Source organism: Melospiza georgiana, chromosome 5 (assembly GCF_028018845.1).
Source record: "Melospiza georgiana isolate bMelGeo1 chromosome 5, bMelGeo1.pri, whole genome shotgun sequence".
NCBI lineage: Eukaryota > Metazoa > Chordata > Aves > Passeriformes > Passerellidae > Melospiza > Melospiza georgiana.
Genome location: NC_080434.1, coordinates 33492873 through 33507428, shown reverse-complemented (window position 1 = coordinate 33507428; position 14556 = coordinate 33492873). Strand labels below are relative to the sequence as shown.

The 14556-nt window shown below is 38.5% G+C and overlaps 1 protein-coding gene across 1 annotated transcript in view; it reads right to left on the bottom strand.

The window, feature by feature from the left end:
- Positions 1-2011: 2011 nt before the first annotated feature.
- NAA15 (N-alpha-acetyltransferase 15, NatA auxiliary subunit) overlaps positions 2012-14556 on the bottom strand; it is a 34928-nt gene continuing 22383 nt past the window's right edge. Inside the window, exons 12-20 of the mRNA XM_058024061.1 lie at positions 14195-14347; positions 12525-12653; positions 9850-10063; positions 8874-9067; positions 7136-7244; positions 6669-6767; positions 5838-5981; positions 5305-5402; positions 2012-3476 (exon numbers count right to left, since the gene is read on the bottom strand). Coding sequence (XP_057880044.1) covers positions 3276-3476; positions 5305-5402; positions 5838-5981; positions 6669-6767; positions 7136-7244; positions 8874-9067; positions 9850-10063; positions 12525-12653; positions 14195-14347 — 1341 coding nt within the window. The 3' untranslated portion in view covers positions 2012-3275. The remainder of the gene's footprint in view (positions 3477-5304; positions 5403-5837; positions 5982-6668; positions 6768-7135; positions 7245-8873; positions 9068-9849; positions 10064-12524; positions 12654-14194; positions 14348-14556) is intronic.

Here is a 14556-nt window from a genome sequence, read left to right as displayed (position 1 = left end):
TTGCTCCCCATGCTAGGGGAAAATCTGGGTGACAAACTTCCCTCTGTTCTGGCTGAGACAGCACACATCAGGACAAGCCTTCCCCCTATGAACACGCAAATATTAAGAACCCTGCCAACAAAAAAAAAAAAAAACCAAAACAAAACAAAAAGGTCAAATATAGATTTTAAGATATTTAATATGCAAAGAAATTAATTACTGAATAGGTAATTTTGAGGCTATTTTACCTGCTTGTTCACACATGCGCCTGCACGCTTTGCCCTCTACACAGAGGAAGCAAGTACCTCACCCACCATCACAGGGAAAACCACAACTTCCATTCCCTACAATTTAAGCCCATGAATAACTCTGGCACTGCTTCATGCAGTGTACACCATCTTCTCTTATCTAGGCAAAACTTAATGTCACAAATTTTTTTGTACCCAGGAAAGATACCCGTATCATGTGTCATCAGCAGTGGCTCCACTGATGGTGACATTTTCCTGCTCCAGTGAAAATCACGAAGAATCAAACTAAATTGTGTCATGCCAATGCTCTAGGTCACTGACCACAACTGCACTCCCTGCTCCCCTGCTCTGGCAGCCCAGCACCAGTGATTACAATTTTGGATCTCAGCACACAAAGGAAAGCTTCCACTGCAGCACAGCACTCTGTGCTACCAAAGAAGACTCTGCACTGGATTTCAACTTCATTTCCAGCTCTAAAAGCTCTTCCTCAGAAGTCAGTCTTGCATCTAACAGAACAGATGTGAAGATGAAGGAATAACAATTTCTTTGCCAGTTAAAGAACCTCCATTTTCAGGCAAACTCTTGGCTTAGTTTTCTGTCCTGGGCTTGCAGTCTTCTGGAAGGGGATGAGTACCCTCTTTAATCCAAAAGCACCATCTCTGAAGCAGTGTGCATGCCTTTCAGCAAAGCTATGAAGTGTCTTTGGGAAAATCAAAATAGATGTGTAGATGAGGACTTCTGGAAGGCCCACTGAAGCATCCTTTTCCCCATTTGCACAATTAAAGACAACGAGTAACTTCCAGTTTAGTTCATCCATTTCAACCCAAAAACAGGCATTGAAAAAGTAAAAGAAATAATCCCATTTATAGGCAGCGCCCAAAACCCCCAGTATCTGGAAAAAAAAGCATTTGCTTGATGCAATTCACAATCTGTTACGAGTGAGCACTCATCTGCCTCCAGCAGCCGAGAAATGGGCAGCAATACTCAAGAGGCAAGGCCAAAATCTCACAGCTTGTGTAGGCAAGACTGAACCATCTCCAGGAGTTGCAGAAGACATGCAGTCCAAGTACCTCAGGCTGCAGAAACCACTGAGATCAAGACATCAATACTCGAGTCAGTTAAAGGCTCTGTTGGTATTCCAGTCCCTAAAAGCCCAGCAGGTAAATATACAAATACAGCAACCCACACTTGTAATGGGAACTATACTGCAAACATACACCAGGATAGGCTAGCCATGAAAAGAAGGGGAGATGAAGACACAATGAAGAAAAGCCTGTTGTTCTGACACTTAGGAATCTACAAACCCCAGCAAGTCCTCCAGGATCTCTTAACTGTACATGTCAATCACTGAAGATCCACTATGTGGAAGAGGAAGGCTGTGTATCCACAAAACAGATACTCTGTAACTGAACTCCTGCAGCAAAGAAGGCACTCACTTTGTAAGCTGTAGTTTATTTCTGCTCTGTTTTATATGATGAGCCTACAAAAGAAAACATTTGAGTACTTATCTATATTATTAACACAGTAGACTTATAGACTGAAGCTTGACTTGGAAACACTGGTGGAACTTAGAAGCCGAGTAGCAAAGCATTTTGTTATAGGACTTCCCAGACATTCAGTATTTACACAGAATGCATTTGCACTTTATACTCAATGACTACCCATCATCAGCAGTGACACTGTTAGCATGACTGGACAGCACAATGAGGCAGCCCTGAGTTGCACTCCAGCAAACCCATTCACTGTCCAAGTACAACATAGATCGGTTGGAATATTCACACAGGTGTTTTTCAAAACGTTTTATTGCATTATATTTGGTACCTTATGTTTGACAAAGGAAATTACATCTGTAACTGCAGGAATAAGAAGCTGGTCTGTTATTGAAAAAAAAATCTTGGGCCCCTTAAAAGTTACAAAGTCTTGGGCTTGCCTGAAACAACTGAGCAAGAAATATATTCTTAGAAATGTAGGGCTTCAAGTATTACAAACCTGTGACACTGTGGAAAAGTTCCAGAGGTATCTAAACTGCAGCACTTTTTTTTTTTTTCTGCATAACGTGAACAAGGCCTGCTGAGGTTTTAATCTATTAGTCTCTTGATCAGTCAAAATGGTAGTCAGGAGTTTTCCTCTTTACAACTTCAAGCCATAGTATGTTCTCATTTTGTTTTCACTCTACGTGAAAAATGCATGCGATCTTTCTAATTGGTGCCACATCACAGTGCATAATTTTATTTGGTTCTTGCATTACAGTTTTAAAAAGTTTGGCCAACCTATGCCGAAAGGTTCATCTCAACAACAGCAATGCTGATTCTCCCCTCCCCACCCCGAGTTTAATTCCAAGAGAGACCATTGTAACTGGTTCCTTCCTTCAGGTAAAAACTGTGGTGCAAGAACACCGAACTGATCGTGTACAGTGAATTTCAGAGACACAACAAGCTTATTGAACACACTATGTTTCTTAATTCTGGCTGATATCCGTATGTCCAAGCACCCCAATGTAACAAGTATGTTGTGGGTTTCTCTCTATATTCTGATTCACATTGCATACTTCCTATGGACACAATCATCCCCCGTATCAAAATCAGTCAGATGCTAAAGCCCCATCAACTCTTTGTGCTCAGTGAAAGAATCCAGTGCTAAAACAGCAGTTTCGCTGTCTGAGATAACAGTAATCTCACAAGACAAATTTAAATTTAATATTTCTGCCACACACCTGCTCTGAGGGCTATACACCTCCAGGTCTCATATAAATTAGTTTAAAAACATGGGTGGGTAGGTGAGGAAAAGGGTTGTTTATTTTTTCCTTTTTTTTCAATTTTAGCAGCTTTTAATTTTTAAGAAACCAAACAACCTATAACCAGTAATATGTTAGATATTTTATATATATACTTTGTCAGCAGGATAAAAAAAAAAAAGTAAAACTATTTGAAGGCAACGGGGTTTTTTTTCCTTCTGTTCTTTGTGTAAGTTAGAACAATTCAGCAGGTGCGTGACAAAAATATTATACACCAGATATGGTCCAACGTCATTTTTTTGCAATAAAGTTGTTCATATTTCATTGGCCAGTTCTTCAGGTTCTGCAGAACTATCTCCATTAACTGTGATCTTCATATCCTCTTCATATCCAGGGGGCATGAAAGCCAAAGCATAAGGGAAAAGCTTATGACAATTTGCTCTGTAAGTTTCAGATGCTTCTTTACAGTCTCCAAGGCTACCGTCACATAAAGCTTCTAATACCTCCATACAAGTCTAATTAAAGAGAAAAATAAACAAGTGTTATGGCTTCTTAAACGTTCAGCTGAACACTCACAAGTTTCAAAGAGCAGTTCTGCTCTCTCAGATAAGAACAATTTCCCAAGACACATTTGAAACAGTATTTCTGACACAGACCTGCTCAAAAGGCCACACACCTTTCATCAAATGACATTCTAACTAAACACAGCATGAAATACCAGTGTCGTCTGATTTGAAAGAATGCACTTTAAAAAGGGATCTAAAACACAGCTAGAAATATTGACTGTAAAATGAAATACTAATTTGTCACCTGTTTCTTATTTTCCTAAGAAAAACCCATTCTTGCTAACTGACAACCAAGAACCCCACCATTCCTGGGACATACTGACCATTGCAGCAACACATAACATACCTTTCAATCGCATCAAATTACTCTGGTATTACCACATTTTTCAGATTTCAGTTAATGATTTAGAAGAGAAAAAGGAGATTTCCTGTGTAACTTTTTGCAGCCTGCATTTCAACCATGAGAAACCAACCTAGTGAGCTCCACTAAAGCCTGACAGCATTTAACACCTGCCCATGGCTGTGTGCAGGCATTAGCACAGCCAGGCAGCCTTCTCCTGCTCCTCTGACATTTAGTACAGTTTTTGTTTGTTCTGTGGACTGGGATTAACTGCTCTGTCCTCCTGCTGAAGGGTTGTGGAGCTCTCCTCAAGGACCCGTTTTGCTCTCTGTAGCACTGGCATCCACCAAAGGTGAAATATATCTGGTTTTACAGCTGCAGCGTGCCCTGAGACACCTGGTCTTTATACAATGAAATGTAATAAATTTGATCTCTTTTCACACCAAAATGCCTTTCAACAAACACCTAGACTCCTTTAGATCCTCCTCCACTTTTAGGGCACTTTTAATTTCTCATCTAGAAGTTCAGAAGAAGTCCAACTCTTCCTTCATGTTGGCACCAAACATGCTTAAAGTCAACATTTTCAGTTGTATCACAATGCACTGCACAGGAATGCATTTATGCACTGCTGAGCTGGTAAAAGCTTCTTTTCTAGTCTTGCCAAGTTTGCAGCTCCGGAACAACCAAGCAGTTTTGGTCACACTTCATCTTTCCCTGTCCCATTCCCAGAATTCCACTCACAGGCAAAACCCAGCAAATAGAAGGCAAATTAAAAATTAATTGTTTGCTAAATCTACTTATAATCTAAATTAAACTCTTTGAGACCACTCAAACAGAAAGAAAACTCAAATCATCCAAAAACCAATACCCAAACAAGACAAGTTTATGAAAAATGCTAAAGGCAGTGTCAAAGGGAGATTATTCCATGACCACCAGAATGAAGCAAAGACTCACTGGTGAGCTTTTCACTTAACTACATGCTAAGGCATAACTGGGCACATGCAGCTTTTATTAAACCTACGGTAATTCCCACAGCTTGCAGGAAGCTGGCCATGGAAAGCCTTCCCAGAGTCCGTGCCACTCCTTTTCTTGTGAGCAGTTGCCTGTGTGGCAGCCAAAGCTCAGACAAACTACTACCTTTTCTTTTGCCCTGTGAATTCTCTCAAGTTTAATACGATTTCCCATTACCTGTAGCAATAATATGGCTTCCACTGCTGCTGTTTTCCTATTATCACAAAACTAAATTAATTTAAGTGTGCAAAAAGGATATTAAATATTTTGGTTCAGATGAACCTGACATCCCTTTCTTTCACAACTCAACCTTCTTGTGTGTTATGATAAGGCACAACCATGACTTCAGCCTCCTCTTACCTCCAAATTTTGCTTAAAGCTTCCACAGATACAACAGAAGTTGTCTACAATTTATAAATACGTTACCTGAAGATTTCTGTTAATAAGGGATTCATCCAGGGTCATTGCCAGTTCCACTGCCCTTTTCTGACTGGAAGGATCTAAGTAGTACATCATTTTGGCAGCTACAGGAGGGAAAGAAAGATTCATCACCCAGTGGATGACCAAAATCATCTTACACACAAACATAAAATAGGGATAACATGAGGAAGAGGGGGGACTGAACTCTCCAGCAGTAGTTCCAAATGGAACCAGCTTGGAGCATAAAGCATGATACCTACGCAGGTAGAAGGGAAGCTCCAAACAAAGCACTAAAACAAACATTCTGCACACATTAGAAACAACAGGGCAGAGGTCCCCACATTCCCACTTCAGCAGCACAAAGAGAAAATTAAGGAAAACCACAGACAACCTGGCAATCATGTTGTCAGAAAAACACAGAGAAGAAAGCACTCCAGAGGAAAGGAGTGATTGTTACATCACTGGGGCTGATACTGAGATACCACTGCCAGAGAAGCACAGAAAATGTACCAGGCAGAATAAGGAAAAGGGCAAAGTACCTGATAACCTATGTGGCAGTGAGTCATAGTTCCTTTTAAGGAAAGCTTCATTGAAGTTCTTTGGATTAGTTGCTCCAAAAAGCCGATTCATTTCTTGGTTTAACACTGTTCTAACAGCATCAGGCAGATCCTTACTTTCAGATACTGTTGGAAAAAAAAGTTGAGGTGAGCACAGGTAATCACAACAAAATACTTTTTATGTTTTTATTTTAGCATTTTTCATGTTTACATTATTAATATAATTGGAAAGTATCTCAAAGGAAGGTGCATGAAATTAGATCAGGTAAATACTGGATGTGTTAGAAGAAGCTTAACTGTAGCACTTACCTGATGCCTAGAAAAAGTCAGAGCTTTTTTACATTAATATACTCTCCCCCCCTTACTAATTAAAACCTATTAGGCTCAGAGGCTGAGGTCATACAGGTCTGTTCCTAAATGAGACTACTCTGCAGCCTCCATCAGAAAGGGTGACCTTTGGGGCAGGGAGAGAATTCTTCCAACTTTCACCAGTAAGGACAGAATTCTAAGCCCTCTCCTTGCATGCTGACACAGGCTGTCAGCAGAAAAGTCCCATTCCTCACTCTGCAATTTCCATTTCTTCACTGTCTCTCTCTCTCTCAGGCTTCACATACTGCTCACAGTCTCAAAAACTCTTAACAATACTGGAATGACTCCTAAATCCAGATGCAATCATAATAACCATACTTGAATTTTAGCATGAATCAGTTTTCTAATACATGCTTTAAATATTTTGAATTAATTGTGCTAAAAACCAGGTTTGGCATCACCTGGCAGTGTGCACAGGTGGAGTCCTACCAAACAGACACATACCACTGCTGAAGAGATGAATCATGCACTCGTGGAGCCAAGGATGACTGGAATCAATGGCAAAGGCTCTCTTCACAGACTGAAGCATCAGAAGGAACTTCTCTGGAAAGAAAAACCAAGTGTTGACAAGTGTTCAAAAACCTGTGGCAGGAAACCACTGCACTGTGTTACAAGAGTATTTAGTGTTTGAAATTAGAATGATCAAAAGAATTTACAGCCGAGTGTGCCGCAAAAGCCATTTTTAATAACATGCATCTGTTTAACCAGTGAATTAAGTGGATAATCACCAAATAATCACCAAATGTTCAAACTCTGGTTTGCACATACTGCTCATTGCTGGAGTCCAGTGAAAAGTTCTGTGCCGTGACAGGGATGGGCTCCTCACACCTCATCAGTACTTGCTGCTTAAGTTCCAATATACACCTTTACCATTCACAAATTGCTTGCCTCCATTAAGTGCTCTCACTTACCTTTTCGAAAATAAATCTCAAAGGCAAAAAGATGAGTCTCTATTTTGTTCTTCACTAAATTCTTCAAGGGTGTTAAAAATTTAATGGCTTCTTCCAAAGGTGCTTCAACCTACAGATTCAAGGAAGTGACACACCTAAGTCAAAGTTGAAATCTAGTAAGTACAACAACAAAACCCAGCTATTGCTGAGTCACATCAGAGAGTTACTCTCCTAAGGCAGTGCAGAAGATGCTTAGAATTGCTTCTGTTACAAATTCTGCAGCTTTTACTCAATGTCTAAACACAGACTAAGAAGTCCAAAATATTTGCTTTCTGATGGCTACAAAGCACGTTCTGCTAGAGAGATACAATTCTTTTCCTTCTGTCACATGCCGTGGTGAACACCCCTGGAGCTGAACCTGCACTGGAAAGGGCAGTGTGGCTGCCCACACCAAACTACATACATGGGCCTGAGGTAAATGACTGATAAACACCCGTGACATTCTGCTCATGTGAGCTTCAGACAGGGTCCTAAAAGCTGCCAGGTCACAGTGACAGTCCCAGCCAATATCACAATACAATACTGTGATACAGAATTTGGAATCATATTATATTCACATCTGTATATTACAGACATAGCTAGATTAGCCAAAGAAATGCATTACACAGCTGCAACTGTTCCTTGTAATCTTGGGGACTGGCTAGATTTTTCATGGGTACCCCATGACATCTCTGTACTACAGAACTCAATTTCAATAAATGCTGCTGCATTTCCATCTTGACTAGCATTGCAGTTAGTTCTGCTTCTTGCAACCAGTGAACTACACAATGGAAATACCAGCAATATTCTTAATAACTAGTCAAGTTTAAGTCACTTGTTTCTTGGCTACAGAGTGAAGTTCACTGACTCAACTTTCAAATATCCCTTCAAGAGCAAATACAACTCACTTCAGTGTGAACAGTATGAATATAGATCCAGAATAATGGATCTATTAAGACTTGCAATCTATACTACTATTGCTGTAAGAAAATTATAGAGACTGGAAAAATTACTTATCTTTCCCTTACATTTTTTTGAGTGCTTTCCTGCTCCTTACAGACATAACTTCTGCCAAAGGAAGAGTCTTCTGAGTCACCTCCCTTTTATAGCTCTCTATAGTTCTTAATCCAGATCTCTAAATACATCTCAGTCTAGTCTACTATTTACTACTACAGCTTCTTTATTCCTTTTTCCCCCCATTCAAAACATGTTTGTTTCAAAACGTGTTTTGTTCAAAACATTTGTTTGTTTGTGCAAACAAATCTCGTTAAAGCATTCAGTGCTTCAGTGTCTCCTCTTTGACAGACTATGTGAACAGAATAAAGAAATGAAACAGAAAAGCATATCAGGGGGCATAAAAGAATGAATAATAATCACCTTACAGACAGGATAGAAAGACTTCCACACAACCAGCTAGAAATAGGGCACAATCAACAAGGTAGTGCAGCAGAATATATGGAGATAATTCCACATGTAGCAAATGTTTATGACTTCAGTTATGGCCTTTGAGAACTAGGCACAAAAACTGCGATTTCCACACTACTGACACTGTATCTAACCAACTAGCCCTAGAAAGGAATTATTTTTAAAACACTGCCTGTGAAGAGATGCCATCCAAAAAAAAAATTTACAAGTTATTTGAATGGCTTTTAAGTTTTATGTGTGCTTACTACAATTTTTCTAGAAATTCCTAAGACTTTATTATTACATTGGTAAGCACCTTTGCCAGTTTCTCAGGGATCAGTTCCTCTTTCGGTCCTCCAATTTCTTCATCATCATCATCCTTCTTCTTTTTCTGATTCCTCTGTTGCTTCTCCTTCTCAGCATTTTTCTTCTCCTCCTCCAGTTGTGCTTTCTTCTGGGCTCTTCTCTGCTTATTTCGTAGCTTCTTTAGCTCCTTGTCAGACATGTTTGCTGTACACACACAAAGGACAAAACCACACAACACTGATGTCTCACAATTAACAGCATCAAGCAGATGTCAGACAGCATCACCTGTTTTAAACTATATCTACTAAAAAGCAGTGCTCTCATCACCTTTGTAAAAGCTTATTTACTATGGATAGGTTGTTTCATAGTCTATGCTGATGCTTCATAATCCACAAATTCCTTAGTGGAATCAAGGGACAGAAATTAAAATAACAGTATAATGAGATGAAAAGTACTAAAACTTTACAAATTCCTCTTAAAGGATCCTCTCATGAAGGATCCTCTGTTAGTACCATTTGAGATGCCCCAAGCCATAACTGCTTAAGCTGCTCTCAAATCAGAAATGTGAGGAAAAAAAATAGATTATTTAAACATTATTTTTACATCAGAAGCAAGAGATGATAAAATTTAAGTTGCTACCAAGTGAAATTTCTGCACACTGATAAAACGCTTAGAGAAGTTACTACCAAGCACATCTGCTTCAATCTCCTATTCCATGGACCAACCAACATAAGAATTCATGTTTTTGCAGTCATTCTGTAACACAAATATTTTTACTTAAGAACTACAACTCTCACTACAAACCCATCATTGCTTTGCAATAACCACAATAAAGCAGACATCAGTTTAATTTCCAGCAGAACATCTACTTTACCACGCAGTCCAAGCTGCAATTTGCCTACTTTGTTTTTTGCTATCACAGACCTACCTAAAATACCCACTAATTAGTGAAACTGCACGATGAATAAACCCTGAGAGTTGAATACCTGTGTCAGCCTCATGCTCTTTATTCTCATCTGTTAGGGGATTATCATGAAGTTTCAAGTAGATCTCTATGGCAATGCGTGCTGCTTTGAAGTAGAAGGGGTGTTGTCGAAGCACATCTTCTAGTTTTAATAAATCCACATAAGACCTGAGGGTGATCTTCCTCATGCAGTAGGTGTGGAAGTCGAACTGGTCATCCGTGATTTCTACAAAGTGCTGTCACAATGTAACATAACATTCGTTAGCAAATATTAACAATGAGATACTAACCTGGACTTTCAAAATAATAATTTAATAAAAGCCTACTGTTTGACAAATACAACTAACTATTACAAACGTTAACAAAACCCTCCAAAAATAAAGTCACAATGAGAACAACAGAAGGCATCTTAGCCCAGAACAAAAATACATCAATTTCAGTGTCTTACAAGTAACTACCTCTGAGAATTTCCAGTTTAACAGACAAATGTTTTAAAGTTGTTGCACTTAAACATCATTTGAGGAGTTTTTCTTCCTTGAACTGCTCTGTTTTTTTTTTTACTCCAAAAAATTAATTCTGATTTCTACTAAATACTATGGCAATGAATCTCACTCTTAAATAAGATGTGAGAAAGTGCTTTCTTTTGTTCAAGCTCTGCTTTCCACACCATCTAATGTCCCTTTGTTTAAGAAGCAGTAAAAAAGTCATTCCCCTCTGGAACTTCTCCAAGTACTTAACATCTCATATAACTTTACCCTAAACTCAGCTTAGTTTAGGAACTTCCTGAAGTTTAGGAACTTTACCCTAAACTCAGCTTAGTTTGTCAAAGCTCAGGATAGAAGAGTAAGCACAACAAGCTAATTGAGGTCTCTTCCTTTGGAACCTACCCCAGCTGGTGACTTACTAGCACATTTTTAAGATGTGACACTCAGATGTGAACACTGTGACAGATTTACATAATGGAAGAAAAGCACTACTTCTCGAGTTTAAATTCCTCACATGTCCTTTCCACTGCTGCTCCACACCTGCACATAAGTTTTTGCAACATTATCTTTAATAGTTTTTAGGATTCCTGAGTAGCAATATTGTAGGACCTTTTACTACTTATGCATAGGCAGAGAATTTGTCACTGACTACACTGTTGAACATTATATTTCATGGGCTGCTTAATCATTTAGTACTGAGACAGAGCAGGTGTTGTCCTTGCAGCTGTCAGTCTGTTTCTGTGATCATGTATTGATGGAATAATGAAAACTCTATAGAGACGCCCTAGTAATCTCCATGATAAACTCCTTTTCTTGCAAGAGCTGATTATTTGCTCCTACTCTGTTTCCCCAGCCATGAATCAGCTATTAAATCATGAGATCAGCTTCCCCACTTTTTCTGAGACAGTTTAGATCCTTTAGGTGCAAAGTATGAGATAAAAATGCTTCTGAAAACCAGAACACATTTCATCAACTAGACTGGCCCCTTTGCATAACTGGCCCCTCTAAAAGATTTAGCAGGCACTGCTTTTTCTTACAAAAGCTTTGTTCATAGTTTCTGAATTCAACATATTTGCTTATCTTGTGGTTGAACTTTGCTACACCTTCAATTAATCCAATAAATAAATTAAACACAGTGACTTAAATGCTTAGAAATATTCTTTTTGGTGGCTTAAGTTATCACTTCATTTGCTGACTTCTTCTAGTACCTTAGACAATTTATAAGACTAATAGTTTCTTATACAAAAAAATCTTACACTAATTTATTTAAAGGATTTGTGCAAATAAAACACAATCCTGGCAAATCACAAACTGGTGTGTATTGGAAGGGACCTTGAAGGTCATCTGTTTCCAACCCTCTGCCACAGGCAGGGACACCTTTCACGAGACCAGGTTACTTTGAAAATTTTACATCACTTTTTTCAAATCAGAATGTTCCAGAGCTGAGTCCTCCCTGCAGAAGACCAGCAGTGCTGAAATCCCCTAATGCCTCTCTATTTGCAAAGAGGCACAGCTTCCTACTAAGTTCTGCTCTTTCAGCACTTCTTTTACACCCTCAGCTGTTGGGTCTTTTCTCTAGACTTTAGTGTGCTTTAAAAAAGCCCAAATTCATACCTGCTTCTTTTTAAAGCTGTGCATCCAAATTTTGTTGTTTGCCTCACTATGGATATCAACATTTAATGTGCAAGTGTTCCCCCTTTTAAATAAAATTTCTACTTTAAGAAGTCTTTATTTTTGCAATGGCTTATTTTAAACTATAGCTTTTTTTAAAAGAAGACAGTTAATATTTTTGGTAATAATTAAACATTTATTGTGTAGCTCTAAAACAGTGCCTTAATCGTAACTGAGATCTGTCCTTTACTCAAGGATGGGCTGGTCAGCTCATCCACTTATTTTTGGACTTAGAGTGCACATACTCTTCATTTGTATCTAAATACCCATTTCTTATGTACACTGCCAGAACTAAGATTATTCTTGACAGTTTTCTCCTCTTGTCTGGATCTTTAAGTAACTTTATAAAATCTCTTCATAAAACACAGTTTACAATGGCACTTTTAGGAGGAAATGCAACTATATAATCTTGCCAGTAATGAACATGAAATCCCTCCTGAAGCTACATGAAATGCACCCTTACTGCTCAGAACAGTGACATAGCAGCACAGTAAACTTAAACCAGTGTTTTCCAATCTAAGCCAGTGAGCTGAATACGTACTCTCTCAATTTCATGGCATTTCTTAAGTGCTTCTCCAAATTTGTTCATTGCCTTGTAAGCCTGTGCACATTCTGTCTGAAACCACATGCACTGCATTTCATTAAGGTTCTCTACTGCCGAGGTTCCTTCCTAAAAACAAAAACAGCATTATACAGAAAATAAATCTCATAGGAGTCATCAGCTGCTATTTCTTTTATCTTGCCCTCATTAAAAGCACAGTTAAAGAAAATGAATGTTAAATCTCAGAACTGGAGTCTTCAAAGTTGGAAATGCCACAGTTAAAATTGACTAGCTTTGTTGATTAATATAATACAAACAGCATGGAAAAAAAGACAGAAAAGTTCCAGCCCACAACAAGACACTAACACCTGCAGGACTTTCTTCCCCCTCAACTAAAACTGCCATGTGCATCTTTCAGAGAACTGCTGATTGAGCTAAGCATCCTCACAGTAGTAGTAGTAGTAGATGATTATTTCTAATGCAATCAGTACTAGAGAGTAAGGCATGGCAAAAGGAACACTTTAGTTTGATACCTTCTGGTTCAAAAAATGGGATTACAGTTATCTTTCAAATCGGTATTTATATATACTTGCACAGACCCACAGAACTTAGCAATGAAAGAGAAAGGCAGTGTTCAAAACAGCCTGATTTAGGCAACTGAAAATGAGGAAAAGTATCAGTCCTATTTTCTGTATGCTTAATCTAGGACTCCTCTAATTATTTTTGGTTTTTTTAAATTAAGAAGCCTGTATTTGAGCACTAGACATAAGATCAAATAGAAATAAATAAGAATGTAAAGAGCAACTTCATCAATTTCTTTCAGTATTTTTCAAGTTCAGTTTTGGGTAACTGGCATGCTTCCTTTTAACATCATCTTAGAGCTGCTTAAGGCATTGAGGGAGGTCAAATTAACCTAAATTCATAATGGGTTTGCATCAAAACTCCCACATGGAGCTACTGAGCATACATAAAACAGAACTTTCTCTCCCCTCATGTCTGCCTCCACATGGCCTTCATTTCACAACATCCTTCAGGTTTCTTTCATAAATACCATTCCCCCTTCTCTCCCTTCAACTTACCTTGCATTCCAGGTTTCTCCTGCTCTTTAAGAGAGGAGAAAATGGAACAAACAAACAGAAAAGGCTTGACTTTTGCAGGTAGATCCCAACAGCCTGTTGCCTGTCTCCCACAGACAACACACAAATGACCCTGCCAGTATTCCAAAACTGTAATTTGACAAATAGTCTGGAGAGATTTCACTGAGCTGTTTTGACTTGCAGTTATGAAAGAATAATACCAAAGTAGTACATTTTAAAAAGTAACTATGTGTGACCATCAAACCTATCCGAATGGGGCTACAGCAGGGACAAAAAGTGACGCATGAAATCATGCCATTTCCATAACCCAACATTCATGCTGTATTTTTCCTACCTAGCAAAAATAACCAAACCAAAGCTTTATAGAGTTTTCACTTATTCCTATGGCATCATGCTTATCCAAGATTAATTCAAACCCTGCTATGGACTACCATAACTGAAGCAAGCAACCATAGGTGCTCTGAAACAGAATTTAAATATGATAGTGAGGCTGACTGCAAAGTTAAAAAAAAGTTATTCCACAAGGGATTAGGCCCACACTATTCCAAAGACTTCTAGAAAAGTGCAACAAACCCGTGTAAACTTAGAACACATTTCTTCAGCTTCTTTAATGGAGTTTGCTTTCAACATATATTTTGCACATTTGGAGTTGATAAATCTGTCTGCTGTGTCCAAAGCCTGAGCTTCATCCATCCACCTTGCAGCTTCTTTAATATTTCCAGCATGCTATAAAGATAGAAATTTAAGTTGATTGAGTAATTGTAAAACACGCATGTTTTATCTACTCACTGCTTGATATAAATAGGTTTTTCTTTAGACTTTTAAATACCTTTCCTCATTATGGAATTACTGGTCTTTTAGCACTGAATGTTTTTCCTGAAAATGCTTAAAGAATCAGTTTGGATAATCCCATTCTGACACAGTATCACAGTGCA